We start from the raw sequence: 25958 nt of genomic DNA, 5'->3' as shown, positions 1-25958 counted from the left end.
TCTAACTTACTGTTAAACAATTTAAATGACTTATTGATGGCATTTAACTAATGTTAATTGTAATAATGGGCAGCTAGGTGTCAAAGTGGATAGTGTGATGGGCCTGGAGTCAGGAAGACTCATCTTCCTGAATTCAAATTGGGCCTCAGACACTTACTAGTTGTTTGACCCTGGGCAAGTCACTTTACCCTGTTTGCTTCAGTTTCCTCATCTGCAAAATGAGCTGGAGGAGAAAGTGGCAAACCACTCCAGTATCTTTGCCAAGAAAACCCCAAATGGGGTCACAAAGAGTCAGACATGACTGAACAACTGTCTAGATATTTGTAATATCTTAGAGAGCTGTACTTCAGTATCATATATCAATTGCAATAATAATAGAATAGATTGTAAGCTCCTTGAGGGCAGGGACTGTCTTTTTATTAATCTTGTCCCCACTTAGCACAATGCCTGGCACATAGTAGGCACTTAATAAATGTTTATTGGAGGATTGGATAATAATAGCTAGCATTTATAAAGTGCTTTCCAGTTTACAAAGTGATTTACATGGTAGTTTATTTGATCCTCATGACAACTTTGTGAGATAAGTACTATCATCATACCCATTTCACAGATAAGAACACTGAAGCTGAGAGTTTAAGTGCCTTTCCTAGGGTCACACAGGTCACACAAGTGTCCAAGGCAGGATTAGAATTCAAGTCCTCCTGATTCTCAGTCCAATAAGCCTACCCACTGCACCACCTAGTTGCCTCACCTAGTTAGTGAATTGATCTAAATTCTAACTAAATCTAAACGCAAACTACGTAGAAAAGTTTGATCAAAATAGTGATAATTTTTAATTTGCATTTAATTTGATGAAAATTTTTGGTACTTTGCTTTTTTCCATAGTAATTTCCTCCTTTCCCTGTATTCTTACAAGATTCTTTAAGAGGTGTAACAGCAAGGAAAATTTTGTTTAATGACCTTCTGATTATTACTATCCAGAAAGGCATAAACAGGAAGATGTAGGCTTTTTGTCATTCTCATGTAGGGTGTCCTGTGTGAAGTACAAATGGAAGATAATCGATTCCTTAAAGATGGCGAAGTTTACCAGGTACTTTTCTTTGCGGGTGACGTTGTATGGATTGCACATTGATAAGCTTCCAAATGAGATCATAGATTAGAGTTTGAAGGGACCTTGAGATTATTTAGTCTAACCTCTCTCAAGTTTACAAATGAGGAAACTGAAACCCTGAGAAGTTAGTGACTTGCTAGAGGTCACAAGGCATTTCACCAATGAAAGAGGCAAGATTTGAACCCATGTCCTTTGACTCCAACTTCTGTGCTCTTTGCACTGTACCACACTTTCTTTCATACTCACTCAAAAGATTTCATTCAGACTATCCACAAAGGAAAAACCAAGAGGATAAAGAATGTCTGTTGAACAGTCTGTGATATGCAGCTGGAGCTGACCTATCAGTGCGTATATCTTGGATAGACATTGTGGATGGACAATGAGCTGGCTCCTGAATCAAAAGGGAGAGCATGGACTGGATCATACTGGGGAGATTCCACAATGCTTTTAATGGCACAAACATTTTCCCAGAACTGGAATGAGTAGGGTAACCCCAGATGCTGATATCTTGATTCCTATGTTCAGGAGCAAGTTTCTTACCTTTCATCCCTTCATCCCCGCCTCCTGTCTCCTATCTCAATAATATCTACCACATTAGCACACTCCTTTGCTAAGCACCAAAGTTACCCCCTCCACTCCCCAACTACACGAAGGGGTCCCCAATAAGTTTAGTACCTAACTATTCTAAGTTCATGGGATAAAGGGCTGGTATGGGTTATCAGGCTCCCCTGTCCATTTCCCAACATTTAGTCACTAATACTTGGAAATAAATAGTTACATGATAAACATTTTGTCTGTACCACTAAAAAGTGAAAGCAAAACCCAACACACAATTCATTTATGCTCCAGTGAGATTTATTGAAAGGTAGGAGTTATTGTATAGATGAATTACAGCCTGCCAGATCTCCAATGAATGGTAAGTGTTGGGAGCACGCATACTGCCCATGACCTCGTTGGGTACTTCTAAGTGAAGGGCACACAACTCTGGGATCAAATGAGAGAATATTTGTAAATTGATTAACATGATGCCTAGTACATAGAAGATGCTTAATAAATGCTTGCTTCCTCCTTTGTTTCCCCTCTACCCACTTCCCCCAGGGCCTGTAGAGATTCTTTTGATCCTTTGACAGTTTTCTCCACCTTGCTACAAGTACCAGTATCAGTGTGAGGGTCAAAAGAGAAATCTTTAGCAATCTTGGAATTTGAGGCTGTATTTATCAATAAAGGCCCATGCTCTTCAAATTCTTGAAAATTAAAAAGCACTAATTGGTCATGCTTGAGCTTATGGATAGTCTTTTTTTTTTCTTTTGATTGCTAATTGGCCAGCGCACATGAGCCTAGCAGGGGGCAGTCTCTTCCAAACTTATGATTGGTTGTTGGGATAATTTCACCTCAGCACATATCCAAGACTCTCCAAGGCCTCAGATGAAGGTGCTTATTGTCCAGGGGAAACTGTGATGGGCTAGTTCTCATAATTAACCTAAAGATGATACATAGTTAGTAGCACTAGAAGCCAGTAATTACCTCAGGATGGTCTGTCTCCTTAGCTTAGATACTAATAAATATTCTGAAAATGATCCTGACAGAAACTACTGTTATCTTAGTCTGGGGGTGAGGGGTCAGTAGGTGAAGTAAGACCTTTTGCAGAAGTTATGAGAAAAGAAGAAAAAACCCCACCCTGGTGAACTTTTGAAAAAACAAATTTATGAGACTACAAGCAACTGTGCTTAATTCTTAAGATGCAAACAACAAGGATTACAGTAAACCATATTTTAAAAAATATTCATCTACATAGGGAAGGGAACAAACATTTATTAAGTACCAGCAGGTTATGTGCCAGGAGTTATACTAAATGCTTTACAAATATTATCTCATTTGAACCTCACAAAAAACTTTGTAAATAGGTACTATTATTATGCTTGTTTTACAGATGAGGAAACTGAGGCAGACAGAGGTTAAGTGACTTGCTCAGGTTCACACAGGCTAAATCTGAACTCCAGTCTTCCTAATCTCTGACTAGGAGTGTTCTAAATGGGGGTTGCATTTACAGTTATAGTTTAAAACATCAATATCAATAATTGGATTGATCCATCAGTTAGCCTTCCTTCTACAGGTAGAAAATGATAAATTAATAGCACCTGAAACCTTGAGGTGACCAACATCAGTCAACAAAGGTCTTAGCTAATGGGGAAAAGGGGGTATTGAGTAAGTTGACTCACAATCTTCTCCATTAACTTCTGCCCACTTACCAAGAAAATTGAGGCCATTCACCATGAGCTTTCTTTTCTCCCCCTCTCATTACCTGCTATAATTCCCCAATTATTCCGCCTTTTCTCCAGTCTCTTTTGAAGAAGTGGATTTTTTTCTCTAGATGAGGCCTCTATATGTATCCTGGATCCCATCCCCTTGTGCCTTTTTCAGAAGATTAGCCTAATTATTATCTCTTCTCTCTCTAATACTCAATCTCTTTCTTTCTGTCAACTTCTTTCCTGCCCCCTACAAACTTGACCAACATGCCCACAACCTTAAAAAACCCTCACTGGAACCTAACATCCCCACTAACTATTGTCCTACATCGCTTCTCAGCTAAACCACCTGAAAAAAGTTGCATGTAATCAGTGCCTCTATTTCCTGTACTCTCATTCTCTTCTAAACCCTCTGAAGGCTGATTTCTGATTTAATCACTCAGCTCAAACTGCTCTCAGTTGTGTCAGAGATGGGACTCAGACCAAGTTTTTCCTGACTCCAAGTCCAGTTCTTTATCCATTACATCATGATTACGGGAGGGACTGTAACAGAAAGAGATGGAAATGGTCCCTTTTAGACATGGGTGATGGCACGAGCAAAGACTTGGAATGGGAGGAATTCAGATGAGACTAGGGGACAGAAAGCAGCTGAGTTTGGTTGGAACACTGGGCACGTGAAGAGGATTAGTTTGAGAAACGTCTGGAAAGGTAGGTTGGGGTCAAATTGAGCAGGATCATGAATGCCTGCATCAGTCAAGTCAACAAGCATTTATTAAGCACCTACTGTGAGCCAGGTACTGTATTTAGTAATAGGCATAGGGATACAAAGAAAGGCAAAAGCCCTTGAGGAGCCCACAGTTTAATAGAGGAAACCACATAAAAACAACTACATACAAACAAGATACAGGATAAATTGGAGATGATCTCAGAAGGAAGGCTAAGATTTAAGGAGGTCTGGAAGCCTTCTTGCAGAAGGTTGGTCTTTATCCCAAGAGACAGAGATAAAGAAGAGACAGAGTTCTGGTCATGGGGAACAATGAATGTAAATGCCCATATTTTATGCTTTGTTCAGTAAGCAATGGGGAGACACTGAATTTTTTTGTTTGTGTTGTTGTTTTATAGAATGTCATTAGTGTATCAGGAAGATCATTCAGTCTATTGAGGAAGAAAGAAACACAGAGGCAGGTAGACCAGTTAGGAAACTACTTCAAAATTTAAGTGACAAGAATTGAGGGCTTGAACTATGATTATTGCAGCTAGATCAGAAAGTGCTAACTCTTTACAAGAGATGTTATAGAGATAGAAATTAGAACCCAGGCAATAGACTGAATGTTTCTGATGAGAGCAAGGGAAAATCAAAGATAACTCCAAGGTTATGAACCTAGATGACTAGAAACATATTGGTTACATTGAGAAAAAAAGAAAAGTTAGTTGGAAAGATAAGGTTACTTTTTTTTTTGTCTTGTTTTGTTTTGTGGAAAGAAATGATTATGATGCAGTTTTGAAAGCGTATTATTTGAAATGCCAATAGGATATCCAAGTGGAGATGCTTTTCAAGAACTTGGAGAGCACTAGCTTTCTTGGCTTTAATTTCATTATCTGCAAAATGAGGATACTCTGTGTCCTAAATAATCTATAGACTAATATTGTTAGTTTGAGATAGGAGACTGGAGGGCAGGGAAGAGATTGGGAACAGAAATAGAGATTTGGAAGTTAAAGCAAAGGTTAGAATGAAATGGAATAGATCATGTTTATTGGGAAGAGATAGGGAGCCAGAAAGAGACACCAGAGGTTCAGTCAGAGAGGTAGATGGAGAATCAGGCAAATGAAGTAATTGTGGTGGGCAAAGGAGAACAGGAAAATGCCTTGAGATGAGTCTAACAGGGGTGAAAGATGGATTAGAAGTGGGAGAAAGTGGTGGTAGAGAATGATGAGATTATTTTAGGCTGTGGGCCCAGAAAAGATTGAAGGAGGGTGGTAACAATAGGAATGGAAAGGAGAATTTAATGACTGGTAATCCTTTTCAGATTTCAGACTACTTGCTGAACTAGATTTAAAAAGAGAAATTGGAGAAAAAAAATTATTTGGCCCAAATTTTTTAGGAGAAGGATATTTTGCTTGTTTGGGGTTTTGTATCCTTTGTACTGTAATTTACAGATTACCAGACACATCATCCCCATCCCCATCCCCATCCCCATCCCCAACCCCATCCCCAACCCCATCCCCATCCCCATCCTCATCCTCATCCTCATCATAGAGTGCCTTAAGGTTTGCAAAGTGTTTTACATACATTTTTCTCTTAGCCTATAAGGTGTATGAGGAAACAAGATTGAGAGAGAAAAGTTAAATGACTTGCCCAGGGCTACAGGGCTATTAAGAGTCTGAGGTAGAATTTGAACTCAGGTCTTCTTGACTCGTAAATCCAGCGTCTAGTCATTGCATCACCTAGCTACCGTAGTAAACACTGAAATGAAATGAATTGAATTTTTAATTTAAATAAATTTAAACACGGGTTGGTTGGTCTTCTGGTCACGGTCTTTGTTTCACAAAGACATAATGGAAAAAGAATGACTCACAAAGAACAAAATATCTTAACAATGGTACCTTCAGTTGCATTGAAGAGGAAAAAAGTCCCAAATCTGATCGTTTATTTAGTTTATTTAATAAAGGCATACTCTAACATACTTCTCTTACTCATCATCTGTGAAACACTGACAAGAGAAAGGGAGATTTACAGTTGAGTTCTGGCCATACAGAGACGGGAAGGAAGGGTCAGAGGAACGGGAAGAAGTTGTTAGGTTGGGGGGGTTAGAGAGGAAAGTTTCGGGGAAAGGGAATCAGGGAAAACATGGGAAAAAAGAGTTGAGGAAGAGACCAGAGGAGAGCTAAAGATCAGAGAGGCGTGGGAGAGGGAAACAGGAGGATGATTCCAGCCAATAGGCGTCGGCCAAATTGTTTCGCTCTTGGAAACTGAACTGGACGCCAGGATGGAGCTCCTTCCTGTGGCGACCCCCAGGAGTGGGTCTAGTCCCCGCCGCCGCAGGCCAGTGGTTGGTGCTGACTTAGGGGTGGAGAAGGTGCAAGAGGTGTAGGGTACAGGTAGAGAGCGCTATAACCTCAGCCTCCAAAGGCTGCAGCTACAGCAGCAGCAGCCACGGCGGGCGCAAGGCCAGGTTCCGCCTCTTTTCCCCCCCACTCCCCGTCGGCTCCCCTCGAGTTATGTCATCGTGAAGCTAGAGAGAGACACACACACAGAGACAAGGAGCGCTTTCGCTTCAGTAGGCTCTGTGCGAGGCTCTCCTGGGTCAGTCTCTTACCCCTAGCCGCGTTGTGACTTGGTGGCTGCCCATTAAGGAACAGCGCCAGTCACATTTCTCTCCCAAATCCTCCTTTGTCTCGCCACTTTTTCTTCGGAATTCCAGTTTTTCTGGGTGGCTCGTTGAGAAGAGGGTGTTCCACCGTTTCGCTTTCTGGCTGGAAGACTACAGAGTGGTGAGGAGAGAGCCGGCGGGCCAGTCTCCTCTTGTCACCGGAGAGCGGGGAAACAATTTGGGCCGGAGCGGGAAGAGGGGGGCCGCGGATCTTTCCCGGCTCCCCCGGTGGACGCCTGCAAAGCTGCCTGGACGCAAAGAGGAGACGGGAGCCGCCGCCCGGACCGTACCGGCTTCGTACTCCCCAGAGGACTGGGAGCGAGGAAGAGATCTCTATCCAAGGGGAGCTCTGTCCACGGGGCAGTGAAGTGCCCTTTGCGCTCGGGGGAGCCAGGCTTCCCTCTCCCAGTTCCCCGAGCGCCCCGCGCCGGCTCTCCTTTATCCCCTTTGCTTCCTCCCCCGCGGGAGAAAGGCCAATGCCGCCTCAGCAGGGGGAAGCGGAGTACATCAGCAAGCCAGTGCCGGGCTGCTGCAGCTGCGAGGTGCCGCCCGTGCCCCCGCGCCGGGTGCGCAGCAGCCGGGGCGCAGCAGCCGTCGCCCTCGGAGCAGCCCTGGGCAACCGCTGCCGGGCTGGGGGTGCGGAGCGGCGGAGCATCAAGTGCGTGCTGGTCGGGGACGGCGCGGTGGGGAAGACGAGTTTGGTGGTGAGTTACACCACGAATGGGTACCCCACGGAGTACATCCCTACAGCCTTCGACAACTTCTCGGGTAAGGCAGGAGTTGGAGACCGGGCTCCAGGGAGCTCGTGTTTTTACTGGAGAGGAAGAGACGAAGAGCAATGTATTCGTTGTTATAAATGAGTTATTAAGAAGCAAAGCTATCAAAGTGATTTCTTCTGAGGGGGCGTGTGGGTGTTGCTGTCCATTCGATAGAGAAATGCCGTAAATTAATCATGCTACTGGCTTCCACCACCTCGAGGGAAGGCATGTTTGGAGGAAAATGTAAGGAGGTTATCCCGGCTCCCCAAACTTGTTGGGGTGGAAGTCAAGTGCATACAGAAATTTAAGAAAAAAAAAAAGCTTGGGGGAGGGAGTAGTCCCTGCGATCTAGCCTAATTTTTAATGAGAGGAAGAAACAAATTAAAAAGGGAAACCTCTGATTGCCAGTATAGTTGTCCTGGGGCGAAAAATGCTGAGTCCGGGCGAAACCTCCTGGCGCCTGGTTTGAAAGTTTTAATTGGAGGGTGATAACTGGGTGTGCTGTTATCAGCAGGGCCTGGGACTTTCAGTCCTTTCTGGTGGTGTGCCTGACTTTGTGCTGGCTGAACTTTAAAGCGCCGTAGAAACTGCCAGATAAGGTTTAATTTGCATCAAAATAGCACCAATCACAACTCACAAATCCTCTTAGCCGAAATTATTCACGGGTGTGGGCAGGTTTTCTTTCTTCCTGGCCTTCCTCCCCATAACAATAGCAAGGTCTATTTCCGATTTTAAGTATCTCTTTAGTTTACTTCTCGCCCCAACCACGCAGTTCTTAGAGGGTCTGTTGATGCGTAGGTAAACTCTCTCGTTAATTACAACCTTCTTTGTGATTTTTCCTCTGTCTTTGTCACTTTCTGGAAGTTTTATGGTACCCTTGAAGAGTGTGTGATTAGCAAACGTTTATTGTAGTTTTTGTTCTTTCTGCACTCACTCCCTTAACGACCCACTTTTCCGAGCTATTAGTAACTCGTTGTGGTGAAGAACGGGCAATTTATTAAGCCATCAAGACAAACTGGATGGACATTATCTGAAGTGATTTTTTTAAAAAAAATTAACAATTGAATTTTCCCCCTTTTCCTTCCTGTCTTCCTACCCAATTGATGGTAGGATCATTTAAAACCAATCTAGAATTCATCATCGTTGATGAAAAAAATTCTACCAAGGCTTGTTGGAATAAAAAAGAAAAAAAAATCTTCGAATCCTGGTCAAAAGGTGAACTGTTTTTTAAAAAAATCCCTTATTTGAACAGAACGAAGAGATAAGCAGAAACCTCTTTTATAAACAGAACAATGCAGGTAGCTGCTGTTTGCACATGGTCTCCAAACAAGCTTGAGTTTTGTGATAAACTCTGCAGTCAGAAAATTTTCCCAAGGGAAAACAAAAATATTTACTGTGGCTTCCCAGTGATTTAGAGCAGTGAGGTTGATTCCCACTTACCCCCAGCCCTCTCTCACACCACCCCCCTGTTGTTTTTAAGTCTTTCTGAAACATAAATGTGACAAGAGAATAAATCCTCTGGACCTGGAGGAAAGGGCTGTGTCTCTTTTGGTCTCATCAAAGGGTTGTCTTTCCTTCAGTGATTTGCTACTTCATCAGCTGCACTGAAGTGAATTGTCAAGCCCTGAAGGGTTTGTATACCCAAATGTTTGTGGCTGATCAGGTTCCAGCTCTTCAGGCTATTAAGTCTAAATTAATTGAAGAAACTAAAAGAAATCGTGTTGGTGGGAGGGCCTGGGTAGGGATGGGGGTGGAGGGTAGAAGGTTATTCTCTTGTGAATGATTAAAGAAACTCCTCATTACACTTTTCTTTGTGTCTTTTCTTCTTAGCTGTTGTGTCTGTGGATGGCAGGCCCGTGAGACTCCAGCTCTGTGACACAGCGGGCCAGGTCAGTAAAGTAACTCCTTGAAAATAACTTCTTAAAAGAGGTTATGGGTTTACAAATGTTTTACCAAGGGACTGAGTTATCCTTCCAGGGCATCGTGAGATCATCCTTCTCAAGCTTGCTCTTGGCTGTATCATGAATAGGGAGAGTATAACTACTAATAAACTTTCTGAAAGGTTTGGCCAGGCCCAGCTAGTGGTGACCAAGGTCATTAGACAAGGAAACAATTCTTAAACCTTAGTCTCTTTCTCTATTCACCATGTCCTCGTGTCGTTTATCTTTGTATGAGTGAACTACACACAGTGTAACACTTAGAATCATTGATTTAGAAATGGAAGGGATCTAAGAAGTCGTCTAATATCTATTCCCTTGTTCTACAGAAAGCTGAGGTCCCCAGAGGTGACATGGCTTACCTGTGGTCACACAGGTGGTAAATGGCAGAGCCAGGATTGAACACACATTCTCCAACTTCAAATTCAGCACCTTTTCCCCGCTGTACTAATATATTATATCCTTGAAATGTTAAAAGTTAAATACTGGAAACTCTTCTAGACTGGTATAATTCTATTTTTCCCTAATTAAATTTGATTTTCAGATCTGCATTTTCTCCCTCTCACCGAACTCCCCAACTAAAAAAGCAAGAAAAACAAAATCTGTTACAAACACGTACAATGAAGCAAAACAAATTCCCACACTGACCATGCCACTGCCCTGTTCCCCTCCCCCCCAATTCTGAGTCCATCATCATTCAGAAGGTAGGAAGCATTTTGTGTCCTTGGGAATTGTAGTTGGTCATTGTGTTGATTGGGGCTCCTAAGTCTTTCATAAAATTCAATTTAACATATGTTTATTGAATGCTTGGTATGTGCCAAGCATGATGTTAGATATTAAGAATACAAAGACAAAAATGAAAGTCCCTGCCCTCAAGAAGCTCACATTCTATCAGAGAGAAACAACTTATCACAGATAAATCTACAGAATAAATACAAAGTAATTTTCAGATAGATGGGAGAAGAGTACTAATGACTAGGGGTCTCAAGAATAGTAAAGACCTCTTGTAGGAAATGGCCTTTTAGTTGAGCCAGGGTGCCAAGAGGTGGGGTAGTGGAGAGAGAAGTTGTATTTATTCATGGGTCCCAAACTGTTAGAGAGAACAGCAATTAGTCTAGTTATGGAGAGTGTGTTAGAGGGAATAAGGTGCAGTCAGCATAGAAAGATAGTTAACTAACTTTTATTAAGCAGGCATTGTGCTAAGTACTGGAGATACAAAAATTTAAAAAAAGGCAAAAAAACAATCCTTAATTTCAGTGTAATGGAGGAGACAACATATAAACAACTATATGCAAATAAGACACATTGGAGTAGTCTCAGAAGGAAGACATTAAGATTAAGGAAGATTGCAATAGATTGGAGAAAGATTGTTAAAGGCTTTAAATATCAAACAGATAGCTTTATTCTTGAGTCAAGAGGGAGTCATTGAAACTTCTTGAGCAAAGGAGTGACAAGTTTGTACCTATGCTTTAGGAATGTTACATGTTAACTGTATGTAGGATGGATTAGAAAGAGGAGAGGCTGGATGCAGTGAGACTGTTTAGGAGTCTGGTGAAAAGCCATGTGAGGGATAATGATGAAGGCTTGAGTCAGAAAGGTTGTGATGTTAGTGGATAGTGATGGGGGTGAATGCAAAAGATGTTTCAGAGGTAGAATTGACAAGACCTTGGTAACTGATTGGACAAAGTGGAGTGGTGAGTGAGAATGGAGTTGAGGATAATTCCTAGGTTTTAAATTTGGTTGACTAGAAGAACAGTGGTACCCACAACAGAAATAGGGAAGTTGAGAGGAGAGATGGATTAAGGTGAAAGGTGTTTGGGGCATTGAGTTTGAGGTACATATGGTTACATAACTTAGATCTTTATCAGGTTTGTTAGTTCTTTTTTGAGGGGCATATTGTCGATTTCCCTTAAAAACAAGTCCCCTCTCCTTCCCGGCTCTCTTCTTCTATGATCCATCTTGGGTATAATCTAAATCAGAGTTGTCAAACTCACCTGTGTAAGTGAGGTCAGAACCAGATTAAAATGCAATTGGGAAATGTTTAACAAAAATAAATAAAAATACAATAAAAAGTAGACAATGTTAATTTGTGGTTTTCTAAGGCAATATACATAGGGCAGGAATCCATTTCTGTTTGAGTTTGACACCATTGATCTAAATAATTTTTCTAAAGCTCTCATCTGCTCAAAAAAACTCATGGATCCCTCTTGCCCATAGGATAAAATCACAAAAATCCTAAGCCTAGCATTTAAGGCTGACCACAATTTGGCTCCCATGGAACTTGATCCAACTTCATGATACACTGGCACATGCTCATCTCTTTTTTTCTAGAATGTATGCCTTCCTTATCCTAGCCTCTTAGAATCCTTGTCTTCCATTCAGATGTTTCCTCCTACAGGAAACCTTCCTTGATCTTCCTCAATTGTTAGTTTGCCCTTCTTATTTTCCTTGTATTCTCTTACTTGTATGAGATACCACAAACTCCACCCCAATAGAGTGTAATCTACTTGAGGGGATAGGGGCTGCTTTTCTATTTTATCCTTGTGTTTCCAGTGCCTAGAAAAGTGCTTAGAACATACTAAACACTTCATAAATGTTTGTTGTAATGAATCCAATCTGTATTGGTATATAAAACTACAGATTCTTAAGGTCTATTTTTGATATATCGAATAATATAATATATCTAAGACTCAAGTCTTGGTGTTCAGGAAATATCTCACATTTATCATCATCAGATACCATGTAATTAGTACCTTATTTATGTACATGACCCTGTACAGGACCTTCTAGAAAGCAGGTTGTTAAAGATGATTTTTGTCCCTTAGAAGCTTATAATATTTACAGAGTAATTTATGGTTGTTTCCATTCATTTGCAGTCATTCCACAAGGCAGGTATATATTATTTTATTTTATAATAATGATTTTATAGCTGAGGAATCCAGAAAGTTTCAGTGATTGGTTCCAAGGTCCTAGAGTTAATGGCTGGTAGGGACTAGTCTCTGCATTTTTTAAATCAGTCATTTGGCTTATTTAGCCCCATTATCTTTTAGAACATAGAAACTGCTGTTTAGCATGACCCAAGTTTAGAAGCTAATAAATTGAGAGTTCATGCCCAGTCAGTCTTTTGAAATATTTTGAATATATTTATTCTTGTCTGGCAAAGAATGAGACATTTGCCAAAAGAAGGTGAGGTACTAGGAGTTTTGAGTTGATGGTGTAATAAAAGGGGGATGGGAAGGATTTGGTATCCATAAACTCATGCTTGGATCAACATATTAACCAATGGCAAAGGTAAAGGATATAGCAATACCCTTATTCATTATATAACCCATTCATAGCCAGGTTTTAAATTGTTAGACCATTGAAACTGGTTCCAACCAATAATTTTCCTTTGTTTCTAACAAGTAATTGCAGACCTGGAGAACTGATGGGGTAAAGTTGCACAGTGAGTACCATGAGACATTACGCTGATAACCACATGGCCACTCTGAATGAGGCTAATCTTCCATTTCTGAAGAGATTTAAAGACTGGTGCCATCTGTCACTAGGGCCAAAGCCAGTTCATCGTCCTGGTGCTCCTACTCTGTGGGAGAGTCAAGTAAAGAACTGGAGTGGGGGAGTGCTTCAGACATGAAGGGTTCCAAGGTAGAACCAGCCTGGCCTTCTGTTCACACACTATCCCACTACCACTGTTCTCCTCCCTACCACCAGTGCTGACTGTTTACTTCCTGCTCACTGCCAGAATTCCCCATTTGTGGTGTGTGGATGACATGGGGTGGGTTGGTGGGGGATAGGAAAATGAGGTAAGAAGGGTTACAGAGGCTTCAGTGTTACATTAGCATGAACAAGAAGCAAGAACTGCTGAAGTACAGAATTGAGGACAAAGAAATAAGTACTTTGAAGATTAAGAAGAGGAAAATCTCCTGCATTTTTACTGTAGTTAAATACTGTGGTGATTTTTGTAATGAAAGTTTCATTCACTTTTATAAAGTTAATTTTTTTCATCATATAATGTAAGTTTGCCAACTTGTATAATGTTGATACAGTAACATCTCACTTATTGAGAAATCTACTTATCTTATTATCTTATTGAGAAATCAGAAGCAAGGAGAAGAGGCCTTTGGGGCAGTCAAAAGATGTGATAAAATCAAGGCTTTTACTCTCAAGAGAACTCTTCTCCCTTTCCACCATCCAGAAGATCATAGGTTTAGATCTCGAAGGGTCCTCAGGCCACCCAGGCCAATCTCCTCATTTTCCAAATGAGGAAATGGAGGCCTGCAGAGGTTAAGGAACTTTCCAAAGATCACACATGTAGTTAAAAAAAAAAAGACACTTAGAACCTGTTGACCTTTACTTTAGATGTTATCTATTTTGTCAGGGGTGTGTGTGTGTGTGTGTGTGTTTGTGTGTGTGTGTTTGTGTGTGTGTACAGGGGGTTGAGAGGATGCCAAGCAAAAAGCTGCTCAAGGCAGACACGTTGACAAAAGCAAAACGTGTTTTGTTGAAGTGACAGGAAGAAGAGAGGCAGAAACCTTAAAAAGCAAACAAGAAATCAGAAAGTATAGGATCACTTCATGTGGGGTCAAAGAGCCCTGCAATTCAATTTACAAACATTATTACGAAGTTCTTATGTGCAAGGCTCTTCATACTTCATTAGTTCATAAGGACCTTGCTAACAGCTTAGTACATTAATGCTTGTTTTTGATGGTTATCCTTAGTTACCAAGAAATGGTTAAATTATTTCCAGAATGCTCTGTTGAAGAAGGCAGGAAAGCATTTGTTAGATTTTATAAAGATTGCAATCATGAATGTAGAAAGTGAAACATTTTGGCACATAGCTAAACTTCATTCATGTATTTAATTGAAACGCCTCATATCCATCAATCAACAAGTATTTATTAAATACCTACTCTATGCCAGGTGTTGTAATTGCTGGAGATACAAAAACAAAACAACAAAAAGAAAGAAAAAAAAGAAAATCTACTTTTAAGAAAAATGAAATGTTTCCCAAATGATCTCCCAAATAACAGAGTTTCTTGGGTTTATAGCTCAAGATTTTTCAGCTTCTTTGGTTGTAATTGAGTATTTAGAGTCTTGCACAGAGCTTAGAACATTAGCTCTGAAAAACACCTTAAAGTTTCTCTAGTCCAGGGTTCTTAACTTGAGGTCTGTGAACTTGGTTAATATTTTGTTAACTGTATTTCTATACAGTTAGTTTTCTTTATAATCTTATGTATTTTATTTTAGACATTTAAAAACATTATTCTAGTAAGGTGTGCCTGGGCTTCAGTCTGCTAAGAAGGTCTATGGCATCCAAAGAAATAAGATCTCCTGGCTAGTCTAACAATATTTTATTAATTAAAAAATAATAATAACAGCTAGCTATATGGAAGTGACTTGAAAGCCTAATAGTAACAACTAATAAGAAGTCATTTACGTAGTGTTTTGCCAAACTAAGTAAGTACAACCTAGATGTGAGTTATTATCATTAGGCTTTCAAGCTATCTTCATATAGGCTTTAGAACTATCTTCACATAGTCTCAAACAGCTATGAGGTTGGTAGCATCATTATTATCCACATTTACAGATGAGGAAACAGGCTCTGAGAGATTGATTTCTCTTTCATACTATAGCTAAGTAAGAGTCTGCTGCAGGATTGTGACTTTGGGTCTCCTGACTTTAGTTATGCCCACAGTTTACATAAGAGATGTCAAACTCCCTTAGTAAGGCCCACAAAACTCTCAAATGCAACTGAATTGGATTAAAATGTGATTGGGAAATATTTAACAAAAGAAATAAGAATACAAGATTATGTAGATGATGTCATTGTGGTTTTCTGAGTCAATATCTGTTTCTCTTTGACTTTGAAACCACTGGTCTATACTACCGTTACCTGTTTAAAAACAACAGCAACCCAGCACTGACTGGAGACCTTAAAATAGTCTGACATTTTTCCTCTTGGACTTTGAAACTCATTTAAGAAGATGGAAAGTCCCAGATATTGCAGAATCATGGGATTTAGGTCTGAAATGTACACTAGAGATACTAGTAGAATGTAAGCTACTAAGCTATTTCATCATAGGGATGGTAGTTGGTTATTGTCATTTTTTAAAATATCCTCAATGCCTAGCAATGTGCCTGGCACATGGTGGGATCTCAACAAATGCTTATGAATGGAATTGAAATAAATTCTCTAGCCCAATCCCTTTAGTTTACAAATGAGAAAAATGAGGTCTGAAAAGGTTAAGTGATTTGTCTAATGTTATATAGGTATTGTAATTATAGCCACTAAAAGTGAACTATTGGGGCAGCTAGGTCAGGAAGACCTGAGTTCAAATCCGGCCTCAGACCAAACACTTGACACTTACCAGCTGTGTGACCCTGGGCAAGTCACTTAACCCCAATTGCCTAAAAACTAAAAAAAAGAAAAGAACTAGTAATAAAAAAAAGTGAACTATTTGTGGTCCTATTTCTCTGTCTCTCATGATGTTACTTCTGCCTGGAATATCTTTCCCTGCCATACCTATCAAAAATACTACCCATCCTTCAAATTCAGATGTCCTCTTTCGTGAAATTGTCTCAGATTCCTTCTGTTGCCTAGCGTGGCAGGTAGATGGTACAGTGGATAGAGTATTAGGCTTGGAGTCAGGAAGATCTGAGTTCAGATATGGCCACAGACACTTACCAGCTGTGTGTCTCTGGGCAAGTCACTTAACCTCTGTTTGCTTCAGTTTCCTCATCTGGAAAATGGTGGTGATAATCACCATCATCCTTATCACAAAGTTGTGAGGATAAAATGAGATAATATTTGTAAAGGATACAGCCCAACATACAGTAGGTGCTTAATAAGTGCTCGTTTCCTTCCTCTCTTCCCCTTGTCACTGGATGCTTTTTCCCTTCCCTACCACTAGAATTTGATAACAATTTATTTCTAACTATCTGCTCAGCACATTCTTCTCTACAGTGAGAGCTCTAGTCTTAATATCAGAAAACAATCTAGATTTGAGCCCTAACTCAGCCTCTTCTTAGGAAGTTGTGTGATCACTTAATGCAAATCATGAAATGTCTCTGACCATGAGTTTCCTTATCTGATAAGTGGGAACACTAATACTTGTGCTACCTGGTTTGGCTTTTCTTTATTTCCCCACACCTAACACAGTTCCTAGCATATAGTAGCTGCTCAATAAATGTGTGTTGTCTTTATTACCTCTTTTAGAGACTTGTGAGGAAAGGAATTTTAAATCTCATACTACTAATTAAATGTGAGCTGCAAATGTTGAAGTGGGAAAACGTGACAGGAGATGTGAGTTGAAATTCCAGCTCTGCTACTTAATAGCTGTATGATCGTAAGCAAATTATTTCACTTCCTGAAACTCAATTTCCAGATCTGTAAAATGGAATTATAATGTGCCATGAGTAATTGTGAAGAAAGTGATTGTTCCATTACTATGTATTACTATAGGTTTTTTGTGTACTTTTCTTATCCCTTTGTTCTTGAGTCATTTTAGTCACGTCTAACTCTTTGTGACCCCAGTTGGGGTTTTCTTGGCAAAGATATTAGTGTGGTTTAACATTTCCTTCTCCAGTTCATTTTACAGATAAGGAAACAGGCAAACAGGATTAAGTGACTTGCCCAGGGTTATACAACTAGTAAGTGTCTGAGGCCAGATTTGAATTCGGGAAGATGAGTTTTCCTGACTCCAGGCCCTGAAATCTATCCACTGCACCACCTACCTGAACCTAGTGGAGTGGAAAGAGCATTGGATTTGTAGTTAGAAGATGTGAGCTAGAATCCCAGTTCTGCCATTTATGTCCTGTGTGACCTTGAACAAATTACTTGACCTTTCTGGGTCATAGTTTCCTTCTCATTGAAATGAATGAGTTGGTTGAGATAACCTTCAAGTTCCCTTCCAGTTCTAAATCAAGGAACCCTCCGATTAGATTAGAGGGGTGAAGGAGGGTGACAGATGTCTGGTCCATCTTGAGTTCTCTTCCAGGCCTAGCATTGTTAGTGCCTTGAGTGGGATAGATGCTCTGTAGTTATTCTAATTAGATTGAATTGAACCAAAATGGGAAACATTCTGGGGCAGTAGAGTACTAGTTAGAGGTTTTGAGTTTGAATCCTGGTTTTGCTCCCTATGTGGTCTTTAGCCTAAGTTATTTCTCCTTTCTTGGCTTCATTTATAAAAGGTGGAAGGGAGTAGGGGATTGGACTAGATGAACTCAGTTGAACCAGATGACCTCCAGGGCCCCTTTGAGCTCTAAATCTGATCCCATGCAAATCTCATTCCATTCCCCCTAGATTAGTTAGTCTCCCTTTTAAGTGATTTGGATTAACACCTGCTGGTATTTCCTCAATAGTCATCCAAGGGAGCTCAAGTTTAAAGACATTACCTGATTAAGGTAATCCTCATGCTGTCCCTACTTGGTGGATGAGGCTGCCATGCTATCCCCACTTTAGATATCAAGAGATTGGAGCACAGATCCCCCAGTGTGTGAAATTACACTGAAGTGAGGTGATTCTGTAGATGCTAATTCTCTAACCTGTCAGGTAAGATACAGCTGGGTGGGTAGAAGCATGAACTTCTAAATACGAATTGCTCCTTGTGAATTTGGATTTTCTCTTCAAGGCTGTGTATACAAATAAACGCATTGGTCAAAATGAGGTTAATGCATCACCCACAGTCTTACTTTAAGTGAAAACAGAAAGATATTGGGAATTTTTAAAGAGACACTCTTTAGCTCAAGAAAAAGAGACCATAGCCAAAATGGTGTGGCTTACGATAGAGTTGCTAACAGGAGCTTCTTTAATCTATGAACCAAGTTGTATTCTCCTCACAGTAGGAACCTCTGCTGTCTGGTTTTTTTTTTTGTGTGTGTGTGTTTTTTCCCTTCTCCCCATATGATTAAACTTAATCATGCACAATTTCTTTAACACATGCCTGGCAAGTTCATACAAAGCATTTGACTCCCAGAATCCATTTCATTGAACGGAGAGTGCTCTTCCATTGGCCTTCCCCTCCATGTGCATATTGCATTTACATCAGTGAATACAGAGCTTCTGTTTAGGTAAAGGGAGCTAGGGGGCTAAGTTTTTGCTTTGCTTTCTTAGATTCTCAGACTCAGTCTCCAGAGGTCTGGTGAAGCCTGCTTCCTGGACTCCTGTCATAGACCTAGTCTCATCTCATCTAAGTTGGCCTGCTTTTTATGGGGAATGCAGGCCCTCCAACCAATATCCAAGTGTTTTTGGCCTCATTCAGCACTCAAGTGATGCTACCAGCGGGACTAATTTCTCATTGTACTTGTTCTTTGTGCTTCTTAATTTGTCATCCTCTGAGAATATGTGGGAACTTTTAATTAAAATGTTTTCTGAGCCAAGTAAAAGCCTATCTGGTTTATTTTTGCTCAGTATTTGATCTATAAAAGCAAATTTGACCTCTGATTTGGGCTTTTGAAAGCTCAGGAAGCTACTGTAATTTTTTCAGAAATACCCTGAACAATTACAGGGTTTCAACTGGACATTTTTTTTTCATATTAGTTGATCGACCTCTACTTGAAATATGACACCTTGAATGGAGATAATAAATTCTAACAAAAAGAGATGAAGAGCCTTCATTTGGGAGGGGGAAGAGGTGGTGAATAGGAAGGCTTTGACAGAGATTGATATTTGTATAAATGTGGGATTGTAAATAATGTGACAGAATGAAGAATTGTGTAGAGGAGACTATTGAATAATGCTTAATTTTTTGCATGCCACTGGATAGCTAAGTCTGTATGATGCATATTAAAATGAATGGCAGCCATAAATATGAACTTTAAATAGCAATGAGATCATTCCTATCCAAGTTTTTAGTAGGAAACTATTCGAATCTTCACATAACTGAAAATAGAACTGCATGAACAGAGGAAAAAAATAGATTTCAGATTCATACAGGTTAGAAGATCTCACTTTTAAGGTCAGAGTAAAACGGGAAGATACAGTTAATTATCTGATTAATAGAAGTTTGCAGACTGCCAATTCAGATCATTTGGAATAATTCTAACCTATCTTTTGTCCCAAGATTCACAAAGGAGACATAGGGTGGGGTTCAGCAACCTTGATGGTCCTCTAACATGTGGGAACTCTAGAAACAGGATAGGGAATACACATGGGACAAACTGGCCCATACAGAGTAGAAGAGAAAAGGTAAGCAGGTGGACTAGGAGAGAAAGACTAAGAAAGAAAGAAGAGAAAAAGAGAATGGATGTTGAGTGGAGAACAGGACTTTGCCACCTACTAAATCCATTGGTCGGTTAACACAAGTGGCATGGAGATCAGAGCATGTCACTGCATGAAAGTTTGTGGTTGGTTTTTCACTCTGCCAGTTTATAACTTTATACTTTCTAATAATCAAGTAATCAGTCAACCAACAAGCATTTATTACTGTATGCCAGGTGGTAAGGATGGAAGAAAAATAAAAAGCAATCCCTGCCCTCAAGCAGCTTACATTCTAATGGAGGAAATACAATATTTAATCAGAACATACAAGATTAATACAGAGAAGATCTAAGGTAATCTTAGACAGGAACACTTAATCTCCATGCGCTGTATACTCTTCCCCTCTGTGAAACAGACACATCTATACTATTAACTTCCTAGCTGTTATGGGGAGCATGGACCTAGAGCTGGAAGGCAGCTAAGAAGCCATCTAGTCCAGTCCTCTCTTTTTTACAGAGGAGGAAATTGAGGGCCAGGGACAAGTCACATATAGAAGTAATCCACAGAGTGGTCATTTGAACTGAGGTCCTCTATCTCTAAATTCTTTCCACTGTACCCTGAAATATTTTGTACTCTTAATTCAGTTCATCAAATATTTATTAGTCAATCAATCAATAAGCAATTATTAAGTGCCTACTATGTGCCAGGCACTGGGGTATAAGACTTCCTGTCTTCAAGAAATTTACCTTCTACTTGGGCTCTATAGATATTTTCTCTATTTTTATTTGTGGATATGGATACAGAAACTAAATTCTGAATAAATAGGAAGGTTTATACCTACAGTTTAGAGAATCTAGGCCTGAGTTACTCTTTGTGGTAGGAGAACTAAATAAAGTAAATCTTTTAATGCAGTGTTACGTACATACATGGCGAGCCAACGATAATACCCCTTTGATAGTTGTTTGATATCATGAGGGGATGCTAAGTGTTAGAAGCATATGGGAATGGAAGGATCAGTACTGACACACCCAGAAGATGGATGTCATCATCTCTACATTGAGATTGTGAACCCCTCAAAGGGGCAGTGGTATTATTACTTAGACAACAATTCCTTCCTTCCACATCCAGTTGGATTTTCATAACCTTGGAATATGCTGCCTTGAGTCTTTAAACTGTGACTAAAAAGGAATAATTCTGGAATGCTTTGTTTCATTACAGGATGAGTTCGACAAACTCAGGCCTCTGTGCTATACCAACACGGACATCTTTTTGCTTTGCTTCAGCGTTGTAAGCCCTTCATCCTTTCAGAATGTGAGTGAAAAATGGGTCCCAGAGATTCGCTGTCATTGCCCCAAAGCCCCCATCATATTAGTTGGCACACAGTCAGACCTCCGAGAAGATGTCAAAGTCCTCATTGAACTGGACAAATGCAAGGAGAAGCCAGTGGCGGAGGAGGCCGCTAAGCTGTGTGCAGAGGAGATCAAAGCTGCTTCTTATATTGAGTGCTCTGCCTTGACTCAGAAAAACCTCAAAGAGGTCTTTGATGCAGCCATTGTGGCTGGCATTCAGCACTCGGACACGCAACAGCAACCAAAGAAATCCAAGAATAGGACTCCAGACAAAATGAAAAATATTTCCAAATCTTGGTGGAAGAAATATTGCTGTTTGGTATAATGCTGCTGGCCAGAGACCCAGAAAAGGCTATTTTTAGAGGAAGTACAAATTAGAAGCTATATTAGCTTAAATGACTTTTCCTTTCACTGTATAGAAAATATGTATATGTATGTATATAATGTGTGTGTATATATATGTGTATATAAATACACATATATAAATACATTTCACTGTGGGGAGAGCCCAATTTATGTTCTTTATTCTTTTCTTTCCCTTCAATTTCTTGTGCAAGTGAATGGGACAGACATACTTTTATGCAAATGATTTTTAAGTAGATTAAGAATTTTCCAGCAGTCGAATCATTTAAAGCTATATTACACCTCATGAGAAGACACTCCACACCTAGGTAAAGATTGTGGAGTTTTTGTTGTATTTTAATATATAGAAGGACAAAGGAGCATGGTAAATTATGGGAGGAAGAAGAAAACTTGACTTAAGGCTAAACAGTGGACTGTGAACAAAGGGTCATCTCTGGGCATTTGTATCTCTCTGAAACATGGTGCCTGCTAAAGAACAACGTTTTTAGCCTTAGAACTCCATGCAAATTGCACTTTCATTAAAAAAAAATCTGAGGAAACTTGCAAAGGTTTGTGTGTGTACAACCTTAAAACAATTGGTCAATTCAGTTATGTCAGTCAAGGATAAGTGCCTGGCTAATTCAGTGGGGAAAAAAAATCTATCCAAGTGGTTATTTGGCATTGTGTAGCCCCCTCCCAAAGCCATGATTAAAAAAAAATCTATCTTTCTATCTATAGATAGATATATTTTTTAACATATATATATTTAAATCAGTTGTGGGCATTGGGCTGACGTGGGTCAAATGACATGCTGGTGTTGAGTGAGTCTGTTGGAATGTCTCCACCATTTGGTTTTAGGGAATAACCATATTAATGGGAGCAAAATGTGGCCATTGAACTTCCTGACTCCTGGCCCAAAGGTCTCCTCTTTTAGGTTCTGTAATATGTGCCCCAAACTGCTTCCTTCCCACTTTGTTTTAACTCCCAGGCTTTTCTGTGTGTCTTGAGAGCTTGCATGGCTAATTTGTACCATCTGTAAGGCATGAGAATGCTCTTTTGAAAGGAGGTAGCAAATGTTTGTGTGACACAATGTATCTTTTTTTAAAGTCTGCCAATATGTGCTCCTCAATGTTTCCCCTTTACATAATGGCTGTTCATGCTGCTGATTCAACTTTTAAAAAAATGAATGAGAATGGAGGATATGCCACAATTACTGGATTTTCAAGGAAAGGCCTGGCTTTTTCCTCATTAGAAAGCTTTTTATAAAGAGAGATCGTTTTTTGATTCCAGCCCAGGTGTGCCGTTAGAGGGCTTTTAATTTAATCGTCTGCTGAGACTGCTTTAAAAAATACCAGCTACCCTAAAAACCCGTGAAAGCATTCAGTTAAATGCAACAGATGACTTTTTCCCAAAGAACTGGCAGCAGAATAGTGCCATGTGTCTTAAAGATCATGAGAATGCTGCTGCCTAGTAATGGGAAGCTAGTGTTTTAATTGGCTGCAGCTGAGCTCTGTGGATCAGGAGACCTGTGTTCACAGCTCCTTAGCTTCCCTACTTGCCTCGGGACTTTGAGAATGTCACTTATTTGTGAGTCATGCAGATTTTCAAGTAGGTGATATTTATAAGGCATTGTTTCTCTTGCAAAATGCCACATCAGCTTTTAACACACTGTCTGACAGAGAGGTGGGGTACAGCAGGGTTTTTTTTTTCTCTTTTTTTCTTTTTAGTCTCTGATCTCAAGCTTACCCGGGTTAAATCAGCTTTTCCATATTCACGGCTGTATCTAACCTGAAAGGGAATCTTTGTGTAGCTGTGGGGTAGAAGAGTCCTAACTCCTTTTGCCTTTATGTATTTAATAGGTTCCAACCCATTTTCTCTAGAGGAAGTCCAATACCAGTCTATAATTTTTTCTTGCTCCTGCTAGTAGCTATCAAAAAACCTCTTTCAAATATATATGGAACAAAAGATTAACCTTAAATACCCATAGGCTCTTATTATTATTTATCGTTTGTTATGAAATGGTTGCCATAGTTTTTGGAAATGTTTAGTTACAACCTGAATTGATTAAAAAAAGTTGCTTAACTTCTTGTGATTCTTAAAACAAACTCTGTTGAATGAATGAATTCTAGACAATTCCCAAGCCTAATTTAAAGGATTCTATGTAAAACATTTAGTCTTTAAAAAAAAAAGGGGGGGGGGAATCAGGCCCACACACCTTCCAGTTCTGAAAGCTTCACTTAAAATGCTTTTATTTTTTATCGGGTGCTTGATTCTACACCATTGAAGTTAGAAATTGAGCCAAGAACAGAGCCCAGTACTAGCAGTACTTGGGCTAACCCTGATGCTTAAAGTTTGGTAGGCTGTTTTTATGAGTGCAGGAATTTTGATATTTTACAATGTTTTATGGAGTAGGAAAGATGGGGTTGGGCCAGAGGTTTCCCTTCATATTTATTTCTCTGTTAAATTAGGCAGGGTGGGGAAACTTCGAAAACTTTGTGTGTGTGTGTGTGTGTGTGTGTGTGTGTGTGTGTGGATAGGAAGTCAACTCATTTCAAAGCCCAGAAAACTTGTTAAATGTAAATTTGTAGCTTGGTATCGCAAAGATGATTTCTTATCAGCACCCTATTTTATAGTGTGCTAGTCTGATGTAAATCTTAAACTCTAGGGCAATATTACTATTTCAGAAAATGTGATATACCTGAGCCTGTTTTGTTATCTTTTTTTACTATGTGTATATGAACTAAGTTCTTGCAACTTTATGGACACTATGCTTTCTGTTCTTAGATATATTTGGAAAAATCACAGGTATTTTACAAAGCCAAAATGAGGAAAAAGTCCTCTACATTGCCTCTTCTCAATATTGTGCCTTACCAAGTTGAGTTTTCCTGTTTTTAAGTGTAGATGATACTGAGCAGAATGTTTCACTTGAAAATGTGGTGAGTTGGGTGGTGTGAAATAAATTTCAACCTGTATGTATTTGCATCTGCCTATCTTATGGAAGATTTTCTTTTGGAAATAAATAAGGTCCAACCACCTCTTTAAAAACACTGTACCTGATAAGCTCTTTGAGATGTTGGGTTGGGAAGCAATATACAATCAATCATTCAATAAACATTTATTAGATGCCTACTATATGCCAGGCATTATGCTAAGTTCTGGGATACTAAAAAAGAGTCAAAAGACAGCCCCTGCCCTCAAGGGGCTTATGATCTAACGGGAGAAACAACATGAAAACAAATATATTCAAAGGAAGCTTTATATAGGATAAATAGGAAATAATTAACAGAAAGAAGGCCCTGGAATTATGAGGGATTGTAGAAGGCGTCCTGTAGGAGGTGACGTTTTAATTGGGACTTGAAGGAAGCCAAGATGGTCAGTAGCCTGAGGTGGGGGGGGGTTGAGAGACGAAGAAGCATTTTAGGCATGAGAGACAGCCAGAGAGAATGCCTCCCTAAGTTGTGTGAAAAGTTTTTTTGTTGGAATTGAAGAGGAACCATTAGGAATGATTAGAATGGGGATACAGGAAGTTGTCCCTACACAATGAGGTACAGGTCAGTTTACCTGAGAAGTACCTTGTATTATCCAGTAATAATAAAATTAATCTCTGGTAAACAATCTGTATTAGTGACTATTGCTACTGAGTCCTATGAGATTTCAGGTTTATTTAAAATGAAATATTAGAAGATAAGGTTTCTGCCTTGGGTAATAATAGATAGTCTTTAAATGGCAGGTATGAATGAAAAAAGCATATCATGTGCAGTGCAGTATTGAGGAACTTTTCCTCATTGTGAATTGTATAAAGATAAACCATCAACTCTTCCCAGCTGAAGGGGAGCTCTCAATGTTTGTTTGCCCATTGTTTCAGTGTCTTTCTATTATACCACAGACTCCATGGCTTACTCAATGTCATAACTCTTAAAAGCAAGAAATACTAAAGCATTCAGATTATCTACCCCTTTATGAATTTCATTTTTTTTCAGTTCCCAAATTCTCTCTCTCCACCATCTACTCATTGAGAAGACAAGAAATGTGATACTATGGATTTAAAACTGAAATAACAAACACCTTATTTGGTCATAAAGATTGTCTCCCAAACGATCCAGTTCTGCTGGTATGGATTCTCTAGCATTTTTGACATCTACTCCTAGATGGCTACTAGTGCTTTAGGAAAACCTATGTACACTTGCTGTCACTGGAAGATTTTAATTTGTAAAGCCAGCCCTATGAGCACTGATTACTTCTTCCTAGTCATTGCTACAGTTTGGATCATTGAAAGATGGTGCCTAGGGTTATGACTTTCAGTAGGCAAGAATAACTCATAAGGTTTTGATTAGCACTGGTTCAAGTAAATGCAACATTCTTTTAAGGTGAAAATATAACTAATTTAGTTCAATTTAAAAGGAGTGCCTAATGTGTGCACAATTTAAGATTTCTGGTAGCTAAGTAAATAAAGATCATTACAGCCTTGATAATTACAGTTTCATGATTTGATCCACATTTATAGTTACTGTTAATCAAAAGTGCTGCACAATTATTGTAAACTCTATAAACCTCTTAAATACACATAGCCGCTTGTTATTATTATTTATCTTTTGTTATGATGTTAGGGATTAGATGTTTCAAAACATGGTGAATCTTTCATGAAA

The 25958-nt window shown here is 39.6% G+C and overlaps 1 protein-coding gene across 1 annotated transcript; it reads left to right on the top strand.

Moving 5' to 3' along the window:
• The first annotated feature begins 6607 nt into the window (after window positions 1-6607).
• Window positions 6608-24288, top strand: LOC114050211 (rho-related GTP-binding protein RhoU). The gene is made up of 3 exons (XM_027871861.1): window positions 6608-7496; window positions 9317-9375; window positions 20840-24288. The coding sequence occupies exons 1-3, from the start codon at window positions 7205-7207 to the stop codon at window positions 21293-21295; spliced, it is 807 nt and encodes a 268-aa protein (XP_027727662.1). The 5' UTR covers window positions 6608-7204; the 3' UTR covers window positions 21296-24288.
• Window positions 24289-25958: the final 1670 nt, after the last annotated feature.

The sequence above is a fragment of the Vombatus ursinus genome, unplaced genomic scaffold, assembly GCF_900497805.2.
Source record: "Vombatus ursinus unplaced genomic scaffold, bare-nosed wombat genome assembly UNPS02014798.1, whole genome shotgun sequence".
In the NCBI taxonomy this organism is placed as follows: Eukaryota; Metazoa; Chordata; class Mammalia; order Diprotodontia; family Vombatidae; genus Vombatus; species Vombatus ursinus.
Note: the sequence above shows the minus strand (reverse complement) of the source record. Positions and strands in the feature narration are given on the sequence as shown.